The sequence below is a fragment of the Chiloscyllium plagiosum genome, unplaced genomic scaffold, assembly GCF_037043375.1.
Source record: "Chiloscyllium plagiosum isolate Xiang-an unplaced genomic scaffold, Cpla_swu_hap1 HiC_scaffold_33, whole genome shotgun sequence".
Classification (NCBI taxonomy): domain Eukaryota; kingdom Metazoa; phylum Chordata; class Chondrichthyes; order Orectolobiformes; family Hemiscylliidae; genus Chiloscyllium; species Chiloscyllium plagiosum.
In genome coordinates this window covers 68,297,712-68,315,459 of record NW_028270171.1, presented here as the reverse complement: position 1 = coordinate 68,315,459, position 17,748 = coordinate 68,297,712, and the positions used below count along the sequence as shown (strand labels likewise).

The 17,748-nt window shown below is 45.3% G+C and overlaps 1 protein-coding gene across 1 annotated transcript in view; it reads right to left on the bottom strand.

Moving 5' to 3' along the window:
- The window catches only part of LOC122542350 (NACHT, LRR and PYD domains-containing protein 3-like), a 93,168-nt gene that overhangs the window by 15,769 nt on the left and 59,651 nt on the right, over positions 1-17,748 (bottom strand). Inside the window, exons 10-11 of the mRNA XM_043680040.2 lie at positions 14,858-15,025; positions 1,849-1,935 (exon numbers count right to left, since the gene is read on the bottom strand). Coding sequence (XP_043535975.1) covers positions 1,849-1,935; positions 14,858-15,025 — 255 coding nt within the window. The remainder of the gene's footprint in view (positions 1-1,848; positions 1,936-14,857; positions 15,026-17,748) is intronic.

Here is a 17,748-nt window from a genome sequence, read left to right as displayed (position 1 = left end):
CTGTCAGCCAGGCCATCCCCAGTAATATCCACTTCCAATGTGAAAGCATTGGGCTCTCCCCTGAACCACAGCTGCAGCCATTTTTACACAAATCCCAGCCCTCAGCCCATCTCTACATTGCTGATACACTTAAGGCTCATGTCTTCAGGATGTTTTATCCCCTTTTTGTTTTGCACCATCTGTATTTTGATATTTTGCCTTTCTTGCCTTCTGTTACTCACATTCCCCTATTCATTATCCTTCCTCTTTACACTCTCTGCCTAACTACATTTTCTTTTTATTCATTCATGGGATTAGGCATCACTGGCTGGCCAGCATGTATCGTCTGTCCCTAGTTGCCCTTAAGGTGCGGGAAGAGCTGCATCCTTGAAATGCAGCAATCTCCATGCTGTAGGTTGACCCATAACACTGTTAGAGAGGACCTTCTGCTTTGCATTGCCTTTAAGCACTTTCCCCCTTTAAGCAAAGATACCAAGCTTACAATACTACTGACTGCCCTGTTGTTTAGAGCAGAAGTAAAGCAAGGAAATGTTTGCGCCAACTGTACACAGTCATAGGAGAATCAAGGGCAGCCTCTGATACCAGTCCAGGAGCTGGGACACTGTCAGACAGCCGCTTGGGGTGGTCAGTCAGGATCCTCTCCTCATAAGGGAGAAGGAGCTGAACATTGGGCAGCCCACCATCTGTCTTGACTCTCTCTGCCTTATTCTGGGCAATTTTCTGCTGAAATGAGGAAAAGGGATAGATTAAGGGAAATGATAGTGGGTGACACAGCTGTTACAGCTAGCGATGGTGGGAAAAATGTGGTGTGGCCTTCTGAGTAGGCAGCACAGAGACCATGCAGGGTTAAGGATGTGGGGGGGGGGATTGGGTAATGGAAGATGGAACAGTATGTACCAGGATGGGTGTGAGGTGCATGCAGCAGCAGAGACAGAGTGACTATGAGGTAGCAGAGAGTAGATTCTATAATTTACTGTGGGGTGGTTTAGAGAAAATCATTTTCCTTCCTCCTACAGTTCAGGGCTTTCTTCCAGGCGGCTGAGACCATACTGTTCCAGGTGGCATCCTCAGACCAGGCTCACAGGGTCTGGTGTTGTGGCCTACTCTGTCAGTTCTGGCAGAAGAAAAGGGCCCTGTTCTGCACAACCCCTTTCAATAGGGCCTCCAGTCACCTATCTGTAAGGCAGAGTGCCAAATTCCTCTTATCTATCAAGTTTGGGCAAAATGTAAGTCTCCACAAAGGGCAGTTTTGAACTGGCACTGCTTATCTGGGTGCGCAATTACCTTTCAAAGATACAGCAGGGATGTCAGTCTAATCTATGACATGCGGGCAATGACGTTGAAATCAGGTTAGCAACAGACAAGAGGGGCATTGTAGGGGAGGCTAGGTAGTTAATGAGGCAAGATTGGGAGGATAGCAGAAGACGACTCAAGGTGTCAGAGACAGCAACCCTCGATGATACATGATAACATTGACACTGAGCCAAAACAAAGTAAGATTCAGCCCGTTAGCTTTCTTCAGTTGATCATTAATCAAAAATTTTCAAAAATTAGCTCTTACAGATAGAAAAGCCATAAAATAATTCAATTCACCTTTCCCTTATCGACAACTATTATTTGATGCAAATAGAATATTACAGCATCAGATTTCAATATTAGGTGTTCCTATACCCACCAGTAATTGTGTCTTTTTTGCATTTTGTTCCATGTTCATTTTCATGCTTGATATTAATACTATTACAAATATCCATATTACAAAACATGACAGATAACACTATTCCTGATGACGATGATAATGAACAATGTCAGACGCCCGGTGATTGTAAACAGTCTCTCTCTGGTACTTACCCCAGTCTCTCAATTTTACACTCTGGATTCTTCAGAGCTGCACACAGTAATCTCACTCCAGAATCTCCCAATTTATTAACATAAAATCTGAACATAGAGAGAGAGTGAAAAATGCATTAATAGAACATAGCATGGTACAGCACAAGACAGGCCCTTCAGCCTTCAATGTTGTGCCTACCTTTTATTCTACTCTAAGATCAGGCTAACCTACATATCCTTCATTGTACAATCTTCCATGTATCCATGCAAGAGTTGCTTAAATGTCCCTAAAGTATCTGATTCTACTACCACTGCTGGCAGTGTATTCCACACACCCACCTCTGTGTAAAGAAACTACTTGACATCTCCCCGAAACCTTCCTCCACTCACCCTGAAATTATGCCTCCTCGTGATAGTCATTTCTGCCCTGGGGAAAAAAGTCTCTGGCTATCTACTCTATCTATGCCTCTCATCATCTTGTACACCTCTAGCAAGTTACCTCTCATCCTTCTTCGCTCCAGTGAGAAACACCTCAGCTCCCTCAGCCTTTCTTCATAAGACATGCCCTCCAGTCCAGACAGCATCCTGGTAAATCTCTGCACCCTCTCTAAAGTTTCAATGTCCTTCCTATAATGAGGTGACCAGAACTGAACACAATATTCCAAGTGTGGTCTAACCAGGAATCTATAGAGTTGCAGCATAACCTTGCAGCTCTTAAACTCAATCCCTCTACTAATGAAAGCAAACATACCACATGCCTTCTTCAAAACCCTAACAACTCGAGTGGCAACTTTAAGGGATCTATGGACACAGACCCCAAGGTCCCTCTGTTCCTCCACACTGCTAAAAATCCTGCCTTTAACCCTATATTCTGCAATCAAATTTGACCTTCCAAGGTGAATGACTTCACACTTTTCCAGGTTGAACCCCATCTGACACTTATTAGCCCAGTTCTGCATCCTGGCAATGTCCCGTTGCAACCTACAACAGCCCTCCACACTATCTACCACTCCATCAATGCTCACATCATCGGCAAACTTACTAACCCACCCATCCACTTCCTCACCCAGGTCACTTATAAAAATCACAAAGAGCTGAGGTCCCAGAACCGATTCCTGCGTAACGCCGCCAGTCATCAAGCTCCAGGCTGAATACCTTCCACCTACCACCACCCTCTGTTTTCTATGGGCCAGCCAATTCTGTACCCAGACAGCTGAGTTCTCTGTATCCCATGCTTCCTGACTTTCTGAATGAATCTACCATGAAGAATCTTATCAAACGCCTTGCTAAAATCCATGCCCACCACATCCACTACTCTACATTCATCAATTGTTTCGTCACATTCTCAAGGAGTTCAATAAGATTTATGAGGCATGACCAAGCCCTCACAAAGCCATGCTGACTATCTCTATTCAAGCTAATGCTTTCCAATAAATCATAAATCCTGTCTCTCCAGTACTTCACCCACCACAGACATTAGACTGACTGGTCTGTAATTCTGAGGATCAGCCCTATTCCCTTTCTTGAACAAGGAAATAACATTTTCCACCCTGAAATCATCTAGCACTACTCCAGTGGACAGTGAGGATGCAAAGATCATTGCCAAAGGCACAGTAATCTCTTCCTTCACTTCTGTAGAAACCTTGGGTATATCCCATGTGGCCCAGGGGATTTATCTATCATGGCTTTCAAAATTTTCAGCACATCCTCCTTCTTAACATCAACCTGTTCGAGCATATCAGTCTGTGTCACGCCGTCCTCAGAAACATCAAGGTCCCTCTCAGTAGTGAATACTGACGCCAAGTATTCATTCATGACTTCCTGAACCTCCTCCAATTCCAGGTGCAAATACCCTCCACTATCCCTGATCAGCCCTACGCTCACTCCGGGAATCCTCCTGTTCCTCACATAAGTGTAGAATGCCTTAGGGTTTTCCTTCATCCTGTCTGCGAAAGCTTTTTCATGCCCCCTTCTCGCTCTCCTAAGTCCATTCTTCAGTTCCTTTCTGGTTAGGAAAAAGTGAGGACGGCAGACACTGGAGATCAGAGTCGAAAGATGTGGTGCTGGGAAAACACAGCCAATCAAGCAGTATCCAAGGAGCAGGGAAATTGACGCTTTGAGCATGAGCTCTTCATCAGGAATTAGGGGGATGGTAGTTGGGAACATGATAGGTAGATGAAGGTGGTGGTGATGGTAATCAGTCAGAGAGGAAGGTGAAGCGAATAGGTGGGAAGGAAGATGGACAGGGAGTACATTTCAAGAGCGCGGTGCCGAGTTGGAAGGTTTGAGCTGGGATAATTTGGGGGGGTGGGGAAATTAGGAAACTGTGAAGTCCACATTGATTGAGTGTGGTTGGATAGCCCCAAGGCAGAAGATGAGGCATTTTTCCTCCAGGCATCAAGCGGCTAGAGTTTGGCAGTGGAGGCCAGTAGAATATTCTCTGGGACATTCTACACGGGGGGACAGGATGCCAACTTGTCGATTTCACCAGTTTCCTCATTTGCCCTCCCCCCACCTTATCCCAGATCCAACATTCCAACTCAGCATTGCCCTCTTGAACTGTCCTACCTGTTCATTTTCCTTCCCACCTATCCGCTCCACTCCCTTCGCCAACCTATCACCATTACCCCCACCTTCATCTACCTGTCACAATCGCAGCTACCTTGCCACCAGACTCACACCCCCTCATCCCCATTTATCTGTCAGCCCCCTTGAGCCACCCCCTCATTCCTGATGAAGAGCTCAAAACCTTGGATATTGCCTGACCAGCTGTGCTTTTCCAGCACCATACTTTCTGAGTTCCTTCCTGGCTACCTAGTAACCTTCTGATCCTTGCCTCTTCAACCTTAAATAAGCTTCCTTCGTCCTCTTGATTAGTGGGCAGCACGGTGGCACAGTGGTTAGCGCTGCTGCCTCACAGCGCCAGACACCCGGGTTCAATTCCCACCTCAGACGGCTGACACATTCTCCCCGTGTCTGCGTGGGTTTCCTCCGGGTGCTCCGGTTTCCTCCCACAGTCCGAAAATGTGCAGGTTAGGTGAATTGGCCATGCTACATTGCCTGTAGTGTTAGGTGAAGGGGTAAATGTAGGGGAATGGGTCTGGGTGGGTTCCACTTCGGCGGGTCGGTGTGGACTTGTTGGGCCGAAGGGCCTGTTTCCACACTAAGTAATCTAATCTTAACAAAAAAGATATCCCACATCTCTTAACACAAGGTTCTTTCAACCTACCGTTCCTTCTTTGCCTCAGTGGGATAAACCTGTCCAGCACTGTCAGCAAGTGTTTCCTAAACAACCTCCACATTTCTGTCATGCATTTCCCTGGGAAGGTCTATTCTCAATTTAGGCCCCAGTTCCTGCCTAATATCATCATAATGCCCCTCCCCCCCAATTAAATATTTTTCCACACCATCTGTTCCTATCCTTCTCTGTGAGTATAGTAAAGGTCAGGATGTTGTGATCACTATCACCAAAATGCTCTTCCACTGAGATCTGACACCTGGCATGGCTCATTGCCAAGCACCAAATGCAAGATGGCCTCCCCTCTAGTTCGGCCTATGTATTGAGTCAGGAACACTTCGCAACACACCTGACAAAAACTGCTCCATCCAAACTATTTGAACTAAGGAGTTTCCAATCAATATTGGGCAGTTAAAGTCACTCATGACGACAACCCTGTTACTTCTGCACCTTTCTAAAATCTGCCTCTCAATCTGCTCCTCAATGTCTCTGTTGCTATTTGGAGGTGGGGTCTGCAGAAAACTGCTAATAAAGTGACTGCTCTTTTCCTGTTTCTGACTTCCACCCATAATGACTCTGTAGACAAAGGCTCTTCAATGACCTCCCTTTCTGTAGCTATGATACTATCCCTGATTAGCAATGCCATTCCTGCACCTCTTTTACCTCTCCCTCCTATTCCTTTCGAAACATCTAAACCCTGGAACATTCAACAACCATTCCTGCCCCTGAGATATCCAAGTCTCTGTAATGGTCACAACGTCATAGTTCCAAGGACTGACTCTTGCTCTTAGTTTATCACCCTTATTCCTGGTACTTCTTGCATTAAAATAAACACACTTCAACCCACCACACTGACTGCACCTTTACCCTATCAAGTGCCTCTCCCTCCTCACAGACTCTTTGCATGTTATATCTGGTTGTTCACTACCTACTCCATTATCTGACTCATAGCTCCGGTTCCCACCACCCTGGCAATCTAGTTTACACTCTCCAGAAGATCTTTACCCAACCTCCCGCCAAGGCTATTGGTGCCCTCCAGTTCAGGTGCAACCAGTCTTTCTTGTACAGGTCCCACCTCCCCTAGAAGACAGCCCAATGATCTACACATCTGAAGCCCTCCCTCCTACACCAGCCCTGCAGCCACGTGCTCAACTGCACTCACTCTCTGTTCCTAACCTCACTCGCATGTGACACGGGCAGCAATCCGGAGATTACTACTCTGCTCTTCCTGCCTTCTAGCTTCTAACCGAACTACCAATATTCACTTTTCAGGTGCTCCTCCATTTCCCTACCTATGTCATTAATTAGAACATCGTCCGTAGAAAAATACAGCACAGAACAGGCCCTTCGGCCCACAATGTAATGTCAATGATTAACCCTAATCTAACATAAAATAACCTAACCTGCACATCCCTCAATTCACTGCTGTCCATGTGCATGCCCAGCAGTCACTTGAATGTCCCTAATGACTCTGTTTCCACCATCACCGCTCTGGCAATGCATTCCATGCGCTCACAACTCTCTGCGTAAAGAACCAAACTCTGAGGGAAAGGTCTCTGGCTATTGACTCTATCCATGCTTCTCATTACCTTGTACACCTCGATCAGGTCTCCTCTCTTCCTCCTTCTCTCCAGAGAGAAAAGTCCAAGCTTAGTCAACCTTTCTTCATAAGGCAAGCCCTCCAGTCCAGGCAGCATCCTGGTAAGCCTTCTTTGCACCCTCTCCAAAGCCTCTGTATCTTTCCTATAGTTGGGTGACCAGATCTGAACACAATATTCCAAATGTGGTCTCACAGGGTTTTGTAAATCTGCAGGAAAACTTTGTGGCTCTTAAACATGATCCCCCTGTTAATGAAGGCCAAAACACCATATGTTTTCTTAACAACCCTATCCACTTAGTTGGCAACTTTGAGGGATCTATGTATTTGAACACCAGGATCCCATGTTCCTCCACACTGCCAAGAATCCTGTCTTTAATCCTATATTCAGCATTCAAGTTCTATGTTTCAAAATGCATCACTTTGCATTTATCCGGGTTGAACCCCATTTGCCATTTCTCAGCCCAGTGCTGCATCCTGTCTATGTCACGCTGCAGCCTGCAATAGCCCGATATACTATTGACAGTACCTCCAACCTTTGTGTCATCTGTAAATTTACTAACCCACGCCTTAACCTCCTCATCCAAGTCATTTATAAAAACTACAAAGAGCAAAGGCCCGAGAACAGAGCCCTATGGGACACCACCCACCACTGACCTCCAGGCAGAATACTTTCCATTTACAACCACTCTCTGCCTTCTGTCAGCCAACCAATTCTGAATCCAGAGAGTCAAATCTCCCTATATCCCATACGTCCTGACTTTATTAATGAGCCTATCTTGGGGAACCTTATCAAATGACTTGAAGTCCATATACACCACATCCACTGCCCGACCTTCGTCGACCCTTCTCATCACCTTCTCAAAGAACTCAGTAAGATTTGTGAGGCATGACCTGCCCCTCACAAAGCCATGCTGACTGCTTTTAATCAGGCTATGCTTTTCCAAGTAGTCATAAATCCATTCTTCAGAATTCTTTCCAAAACCTTGCTGACCACAGATGTATGACTAACTGGTCTGTAATTGCCAGGGATTTCCCTATTACCCTTCTAGAAAAGAGGAACAATATTCGCCTCCCTCCAATCCTTTTTTTTTTACATTACATTACAGTGTGGAAACAGGCCCCTCGGCCCAACAAGTCCACACCGACTCGCCGAAGCGCAACCCACCCATACCCCTACACCTACCCCCTACCCAACACTACGGGTAACCTAGCATGGCCAATTCACCCGACCTGCACATCTTTGGACTATGGGAGGAAACCGGAGCACCCGGAGGAAACCCATGCAGACACGGGGAGAACGTGCAAACTCCACACAGTTAGTCGCCTGAGGCGGGAATTGAACCCGGAACTCTGGCGCTATCCTCTGGTACAACTCCTGTGGAGAATGCAGAAGCAAAGATCGTTGCCAGCAGCTTAGCAACCTCCTTTCTCACTTCCCGGAGCAACTGAGGATAAATCTGGAGTGGCTGAGGAGACTTATTAATCTTAATGTTTGCCAAAATTTCCAGCCCATCAACTTCCTTAATCTTGATCTGTTCAAGCCTGCTTCCCGGGTCCTCAAAGTTCTCACTCACGCCAAGGTGCCTTTCCTTAGTGAAAACCGAAGCAAAAAACTCATTTAGGGCATCCTCTATCTGCTCAGACTCCACACACAAGTTCCCTACGCTATCCCTGATCAGCCCTACCCTCTCCCTGATCATTTTCTTATTCCTCACGTATGAGTAAAATGCCTTTGGGTTCTCCCTAATCCTTCTTGCCAAGCCTTTTTCGCGCTCCATCCTGGCTCACCCTCAGTCCATTTTTCAGCTCCTTTCTAGCAAGCCTGTAATCCTCTAAAGCTTTGCTTGATCCTTGCTTCCTCCACCTTACGTAAGCTGCCTTCTTCCTTTTGAGGAGAAGCTCCTCTGTTCTCATTATCTAAGACTCCTCAATCTTACCCCTGCTTGCCTGTCTCAGAGGAACAAATTTTATGCATCACTCATAATAACTGCTCCTTAACCAGTTTCCACATGTCTGTTGTGCCCTTTCTGTGGAACAATTGCTCCCAGTCTGTACTTCCCAACTCATGTCTGATAGCATCATAATTTCCTTTTCCCCACTTAAATATCTTCCCTCGGTAACTGCTCCTTTCCCTCTGTAAGGATATGTTAAATGTGAGGCAGTTGTGACCACTTTCACCAAAGTGTTCTCCTACCGTGAGATCTGACACCTGTCCTGGCTCATGGCCGAGCACCAAATCCAAAATGGCCTCTCCCCTTGTTGGTCTGTCTACACACTGAGTAAGGAAACCCTCCTGAACACACCTGACAAAAACGGCTCCATCCAAACCATCTGCACCAAAGAAGTTCCAGTCAATATTGGGAAAGTTGGAGTCACCCATAACAACAACTCTGCTACATCTGCATTTTCCCAAAACCTGCCAGCCTGAGTTCTTCGATCTTCTTACTGCCATTAGGGGGTCTGCAGAAAACTCCCAATGACGTGGTTGCTCCCTAACTTCCACCATACTGACTCAGTAAACAAACCTTCCTCAACAACCTTCATTTCTGTGGCTGTGATTAGCAACGCTACACCCCCTCCTCTTCCCCCCCCCCCCCTTTTTGAATGTTCTAAACCCTGAAATCTAGCAACCATTCCTGCCCCTGTGAAACCCACATCTCCGTTATGAGTACAACATCATAGTTCCAAGTACTGATCCATGTTCTAAGTTCGTGACACTTATTTCTGACACTCCTTGCATTAAAGCAGACACACTTTAATCAATCCCTTCGTTTCATCACGTGAAAAACCTCCCTGATAGATTCACTAAATCCTGTCACTGCCCCACCTACAAGTACCCCTCTATCAGATATGTAGTTCTGGTTCACACCCCTCCCCCCACCAAGTTTAAACCCTCCCATTAATATGGACTGAATTTTCACCAAGACGCTGAGAAACAGGAGATAGTTTTGGTTTTGTGTTAGTATAAAAGCTCTATTTTTCACTGTGAGCTGAAATAGGAAAACAACAGTGTGAAGTACAAGAATTATGGAAGGTATCACACCACTCTAAAGTAAGTTACCAACACTCATCATAAGTGACAATTACACTGAGTGAGAATGACTGGCTGCAGACAGGCTGGTACCACAGGGTGTGTACAAAATGACATTTAGCCTGCCACAGGTAGCTCATTGGTTTGTGGAGCTGTGACCAGCTGTGGATGACCAGCAAATGTGAGATTGGCTCCTGGGGAGCTGAACGACACTGTCAGAAGGCTTCAGATCTCTTGAAGAGGAGGTGGTATTTTTCACTGCAGTAGGAAATATTTGAAGCTTGAGGAAAGACAGCTTATTTATCGTCTACATTTGCTGAAAGGTGTTGCTTTTAGTTAATAAGTCAGAGTCTGATTTACAAATCATAAACTCTGTGCCTCCTGCAAGACAGTGAACCTACAGAACAGCGATTGAAGAACAGCAAGTCTTGACAAGTAAAAATATCATTCCTTGTATTTCATAACTGTACATTTTAATCTTTATACTATTTCAGAGTGAGTAATATGAAACCAAATTAACTGCTGCTATAAAATCAATTCAACTGACTTTTATGCAAAGAAGAGATCTAATTCTCTGTCATTAAAACTGTTGAAGTATCACAGTTCTCTTGGTTTGGAAGGAAGGCAGTTCACCAGTCAACAGGCTGCACATATACTGGAGGTGGGTGGAGCTATTGTTATATTTGAAGAGCATTTTCAGGAGTCCCCAACTCCTGGCAGATGCTCACATATGGGATTGTCTGTTAGAAAATCCAGTTGTTTAACATCGAGGACAATGAATGATTTGGGGTCATACACATGTACAGCATGGAAACAAACCCTTCAATCCTACTTGTCCATGCCAACCAGATATTCGAAATTAATCTGGTCCCATTTGCCAGCAATTAGCCAATATCCTTCTAAACCTTTTCTATTCATATAAGATTAGATTAGATTAGATTAGATTACTTACAGTGTGGAAACAGGCCCTTCGGCCCAACAAGTCCACACCGACCCGCCGAAGCGTAACCCACCCAGACCCATTCTCCTACATTTACCCCTTCACCTAACACTACGGGCAATTTAGCATGGCCAATTCACCTAACCCCTGCACATTTTTTTTGGATTGTGGGAGGAAACCGGAGCACCCGGAGGAAACCCACGCAGACACGGGGAGAATGTGCAAACTCCACACAGAGAGTCGCCTGAGGCGGGAAATGAACCCGGATCTCTGGCGCTGTGAATCCAGATGTCTTTAAAATGCTGTAATTGTACCAACCAACACATATCCGCTGGCAGTTCATTCCATACAAGTACTACACTCTGCGTGAAAAAGTTGCCCTTAGGTTCTATAGAATCCCTACAGTGTGTAAACAGGCCATTTGGCCCAATAAGTCCACACCAACCCTCTGAAGAATCCCAACCAGACCCATCCCCCATCCTATTACTTTTCCATTTTCCCCTGACTAATGCGCCTAAAAGCCACATCCCTGAACACAATGGGCAATTTAGCATGGCCAATTCAACCTACATGCACATTTTTGGACTGAGAGAGGAGACTAGAGCACCCGGAGGAAACCCATGCAGACACGGAGACAATGTGCAAACTCCACACAGTCGCCCGAGGCTGGAATCGAACACAGGTCCCTGGCGCTGTGAGGCAGTGCTAACCTCTGAGCCACCGAGTCCCCCTTTAAATCTTGCCCCCCTCACTGTAAACCTTTGTCCTCTAGTTTTGGACTCCCCCACCCCTGGGAAAAGATCTTGTCTATTTACCCTGTCAATACCGCTCATGATTTTATAAAGATCTATAAAGATCACCCCTCAGCCGCCAGGGAAAACAGCCCCAGCTTATTCAGCCGCCCCCCATAACTCAAACCCTCCTACCCTGGGAACATCCTTGTAAACCTTTTCTGAAACCTTTCAAGTTTCATAACATTCTTCCGATAGCAGGGAGACCAGAACTGCATGCAGTACTCCAAAAGTGGCCGAACCAATCCCTGTACAGCTGCAACATGGCCTCTCAACTCCTATTCTCAGTGCAATAACCAATAAAGGCAAGCATATCAAATGCCTTTGTCACAATCCTATCTACTTGCTACTCTACAGTCAAGGAACTATGAACCTACACTCCAAGTTTCTTTGTTTAGTAACACTCCCCAGAACCTTAACATTAAGTGTGTAAGTCCTGCCCTGACTTGCCTTACCAAATTGCAGCACCTCATATTTATCTAAATTCAAGTCTTTTGCCACTCCTCAGCCCATTGGCCCATCTGATCAAGATCTCGTTGTACCCTGGAGGTAAACCTCTTCGATGTCCACTACACCTCCAATTTCAATGTGATTTGAAACTCACTAACTATACCTCGTATGTTCACATCCAAAGTGCTTATATAAAACAATGAAAAAATATGGACCCTGCACTGATCCTTGTGGCACACCACTGGTCACAGGCCTCCAGTCTGAAAAGCAACCCTGCGCCACCTCTATCTTCCATCTTTGAGCCAGTTCTGTATCCAAATGGCGAGTTCTCCCTGAATTGCATGTGATCTAATCTTATTAACCAGGCTACTATGAGGAACATTGTCAAACACTTTATTGAAGTCCATATAGATCACATCCACCGCTCTAACCTCATCAATCCCTTTTGTTACTTCTTTAAAACACTCAATCAAGTTTGTGAGACATGATTTCCCATGCACAAAGCCATGCTGACTATCCCTAATCAGTCTTTGCCTTTCCAAATACATGCAAACCCTCTCCCTCAGGATTCCCTCCAATAACTCGCCCAACATCAGGCTCACCGGTCTAAAGTTCCCTGGCTCTTCCTTACCACCTTTCTAAATAGTGGCATCATGATAGCCAACCTCCAATTCTGGTACCTCACCTGTGGCTATCAATGACACAAATATCTCAGCAAGGGGCCTAGCAATCACTTCCCCGGCCTCCCACAGAGTTCTCAGATACACCTGATCAGGTCCTGGAGATTTATCCACATTTATGTGTTTCAAGCTGTCCAGCACCCCCTTCTGTAATATGGATATTTTTCAAGATATCATCATTTAATCCCCCACTTCTATATCTTGCAATATCCTTTGCCACAGTAACTACTGATGCAGAATTCTCATTTAGCATCTTCCACCATCTTCTGTGGTTCCACACATAGGCTGCCTCACTGACCTTTGAGTAGCCCTATTCGCACCCTAGTTATCCTTTTATCTCTATTGTATTCGTAGAATCCCTTTGGATTTTCTTAACGATATTTGCCAAAGCTATCTCATGTGCCCCTTTTTGCCCTCCTGATTTCCCTCTTAAGTATACTCCTATTGCGGTCATCCATTAAGGATTCACTCAATCTCTGCAGTCTCAACCTGACATATGTTTCCTTCTTTCTCTTGACCAAAACATCCACTTCTCTCGTCATCCAGCATTCCCTACACCCACCAGCCTTGCCCTTCACCCCAACAGGAACATACTGTCTCTGGACTTCATTTTCTCATTCTCATTTCTGAAGACTGTCCTTTAGCTGCATACATCCGCCCCAATCAACTTTTGGAAGTTCTTGCCAAATACCACCTCAACTGGCCTTTCTCCAATTTAGAACATTAACTTTTTGATCTGGTCTATCCTTTTCCATCACTAATGCAAAACTAATAGAATCATGTTCAGTGGCTAAGGTTTGCATGTTCCACATATTAGAACATAGAATGTTACAGTGCAGTACAAGCCCTTCGGCCCTCGATGTTGCACCATTCTATGGAATCAATCTGATGCCCATCTAGGAGGAGAAAGTGAGGTCTGCAGATGCTGGAGATCAGAGCTGAAAATGTGTTGTTGGAAAAGCGCAGCAGGTCAGGCAGCATCCAAGGAACAGGAGAATCGACATTTCGGGCATAAACCCTGAAGAAGTTCCTGAAGAAGGGCTTATGCCTGAAACGTCGATTCTCCTGTTCCTTGGATGCTGCCTGACCTGCTGCGCTTTTCCAGCAACACATTTTCAGCTCGGATGCCCATCTAACCTACATCGTTCCATTATTATCATATGTATGCCCAATGCCCATTTAAAGTCTACGACTGCTGCAGGCAGGCAGTTAAACACCCCTACTACTTTGAGTAAAGAAACTACCCCTGATATCTGCCCTAAATCTGTCACCCCTCAATTTATAGCTATGTCCCCTCATGTTAGCCTTCACTATCCGAGGAAAAAGGCTCTCACTGTCCACCCGATCTAACCCTCTGATTATATGCCTCGATTAAGTCACATCTTGACCTTCTTCCCTCCAATGAAAACAGCATCAGTTTCCTCAGCCTTTCCTCATAAAACCTTCCTTTCATACCAGGCAACATCCTAGTCAATCTCCTTTGAACCCTTTCCAAAGCTTCCACATCCTTCCTCTAATGCGGTGACCAGAACTGTACACAATACTCCAGGTGTGGCCTTATCAGAGTCTTATACAGCTGAAGCATGACCTCATGGCTCTGAAACTCAGCGCCCCCCCGCCCCGTCCACCAACACACCATATGCCTTCTTCACAATCATACCAACCTGGGTTGCAGCTCTCAGGGATATATCCACCTGGACACAGATCTCTCTGTTTGTCTACACTGCCAAGAACTTTACCATTAGCCTAGTACTCTGCTTTCCTGTTACTTCTTCCGAAGTGAACTACCTCACACTTTTCCGCATTAAACTCCACTTGCCACTTCTCAGCCCAGCTGTACATCTTGTCTACGTCCCTCTGTAACCCACAACATCCTTGGGCACTATCCACAACTGTGCCTACCTGCGTGTCACCTGCAAATTTACTAACCCATCTTTCTATGTCCACATCCAGATCATTTATAAAAATGACAAACAGCAGTGCCTCCAAATTGAATCAGAAAATTTTCTTGTAACACTTAAATTCCTCTCCCCTTAACACTATGGCAGTCCCAGTCTATGTTTGGAAAGTTAAAATCCCCTACCACAACACCCTATAATTCTTGCTGATAACTGAGATCTCCTTACAAATTTGTTTCTCATTGCCCCACTGACTATGGAGAGTCTAAAGTACAATCCCAATAAGGTGATCATCATTTTCTTATTTCTCAGTTCCAACCAAATAATAAGCATTAAGCCTTAAATTCAATGAATCCAATTCATAATTTTTTATATAGTCAATGAAGTATTGTAACTACTCACTGAATATCCTGTAGACTCTTGCAGGTCTGTATGAGGCGGCAGAGAAAGGGAGCGGATTGTTCTGTGAAGGAGTTTGCCTCCAGATCCAAATGTGTCAATGACTGCTTTGAACTGAGAGCAGAGGCAAGATCCTCAGCACAAGAATCTGAGAGATGATTATCAGCCAGTCTGGGAATCAGAGAGAGTAAAATGAGAAACGAGGATAAATCTAGTGTTCCCAATGACAATAATAATGTGAAGTGTGAAGTCCTCAAGATTTGATTTAGAACTTGCACTGATCCTGCAAAATTAACATCAGAGTCACATCCGCTTTCATCAGAACTGGGAAAAAGCACCAATTGAAAAGGATTTAGTGACATAGAAAGAGGAGGGTATACAGAGGGGAAAAAAAGAACATAACAGAAGTGCACTAGTGATTAAATGATAAGAGGATAAGAGTGCAAAATAATCTCTGCATCCTTACGTTCTTGCCTAGAGATGCTCGGAAGGATAATGGGATAAGTCAGTGGAGCAGAAAAGGAGTTGGCGCTGGTGTCGAAGATAAGGGTCATGATATCACTGGAAACTATGAAATCCTGTTAACAGGATTGAAGGCAGGAGTTGTGGCGATGTGGGCAAGGTATGGATTAAAAACCCTTCAATTTTGCACACCACTGGGTCTTCAAGAGTTTAGTGGCTCCTGCAAACACGGAGATGAGAAAGAAAGTGCCAAATGATTTCAAAGCATTTCCAATTACTATGTTTCATATAGTGAGGGGTCCAAGAGATAGTAAAGAACATTCAAAGAACAGCACCAGGGCTAACAAAGGTAGAAAAGTCTATAGGAGAGTCCTAGAGACATACAGCAGGGAAACAGACCCTTTGGTCCAACTCGTCCATGCCGACCAGATATCCCAAGCCAATCTAATCCCAGCTGCCAGTACCTGGCCAGTATCAGTATCGCCTCAAAACCTTCCTATTCATATATCCATCCAGATGCCTTTTAAATGTTGCAATTGTACCAGCCTCCACCACTTCCTCTGGCAGCTCATTCCATATACTTATCACCCTCTGCATGAAAAAGTTGTCCCTTAGGTCTCTTTTATATCGTTCCCCTTTCACCCAGTTTCAGTTCTATCAGGGCCACTCAGCTCCTGACCTCTCAAATGCTTGGTTCAAACATGGACAGAAGAGCTGAATTCCTGAAGTGAGGAGAGAGTGACAGCCCTCAAGGCTGCATTTGAGTGAATGTGGCATCCTGGAGCCTGAACAAAACTGGAGTCTCCACTGGTTGAAGTCATATCTGGCACATAAGAAGATGGCTGTGGTTGTTCAAGGACAGTCATCACAGCTTTAGAACATATCTGCAAGCATTCTTCAGCGGGATGCTCATTGGTGAAGCAGTTGTGAATTGTTGGGTCAATGACTTTTCTTCTGTCATAGGATCAGAAGTGAAGACCGTCACCAATGACTGCACAGCGTTCAGCACCATTCACACCTCCTTATATACTGAAGCAATCAATGTCCAAGTGCAGCAAGACTTGGACAATATCCAGGATTGGGATAACAAGTGGCAAGTGACATTCACACCAGACAAATGCCAGGCAATGTCCATCCTCAATAAAGACTAAATAACTACTTCCCTGGATGTTCAATTGTGTCACCTTCTATCAACACTATGGAGGGTTGCCATTGACCAGAATTTCAACAGGGTTCACCATGTAAATACAGAGGCTACAAGAGCAGGTCACACGCGAGGAATACTACTGCACGCAAAGCCTGACTTCACAAAGTCGTTCCACCATCTACACAAATCAACAGTGTGATGGAATACTCCCGACTTGCCTGGATGGGTGCAGCTCCAACAACACAAGAAACTCAACACCAACCAGGACAAAAGTAACCCACTTGAATGGCAACACATGCACAAATGTACACTCCCTTCCCCACCAACCCAGTACAGCCATGGTGTGGCGATGCCAGTGTTGGACCAGAATAGACAAGATCAGAAGTCAAATGACAAAATATTGTCAACATTACAGGTTTATTTGAAAGCACAAGCTTTTGGAATGCTGCTCCTTCATTAGGTGACGTGACGAAGGAGCAGCGCTTTGAAAGCTTGTAATTTCAAATAAACCTGTTGGACTATAACCTGATGTCGTGTGACCTCTAACACCTTATAGCAGCAGTTTATATTTCTGACAAGATACACAGCAGAAATTTCCAAAAGAGATGTGGAAGGTGCTGTGCACGTATATGGCCACTTCCATAGAGAAGGACAAGGGCAGTGGATACTTGAGAACAGCACCACCTGCAAGGTGCCCTCCACGCACCACACTGATTTGGAAATATATCACCATTCTCACAGTGTCACCTGGTCAAAATCCTGGAATTCTCTCCGTAACAGCATTGTGGATCTACCTATAGCATATGGACTGCAGCTTTTCAAGGCAAAAGCTCATCACCCCCCTCTCAAGGCCAACTAGCACTGGTCCAGCTAGCAACACCTCCATCCCTGCACCTGTGGTAACCTAATGAAGCCCCTGAGCCCTACAGCTTAACTGACTGAGGGGTGACCTTATAGAGGTTTATAAAATCATGAAGGACATGGATAAATAGACAAGGTTTTTCCCTGAGGTGGGGAAGTCCAGACCTAGAGGGCAGTGGCAGCTTTTTCATGCAGTGAGTGGTGCGTGTATGGAATGAGCTGCCAGAGGAAGTGGTGGAGTCTGGTACAATTGCAACATTTAAAAGGCATCTGAATGGCAATATGAATAAGAAGGGTTTGGAGGGATATGGGCTGGGATATCTGGTCAGCAAGGACGGGTTGGACCGAAGCATCTGTTTCCCTTCTGTACATCTTGTGGGTGGCACGGTGGCACAGTGGTTAGCACTGCTGCCTCACAGCACCA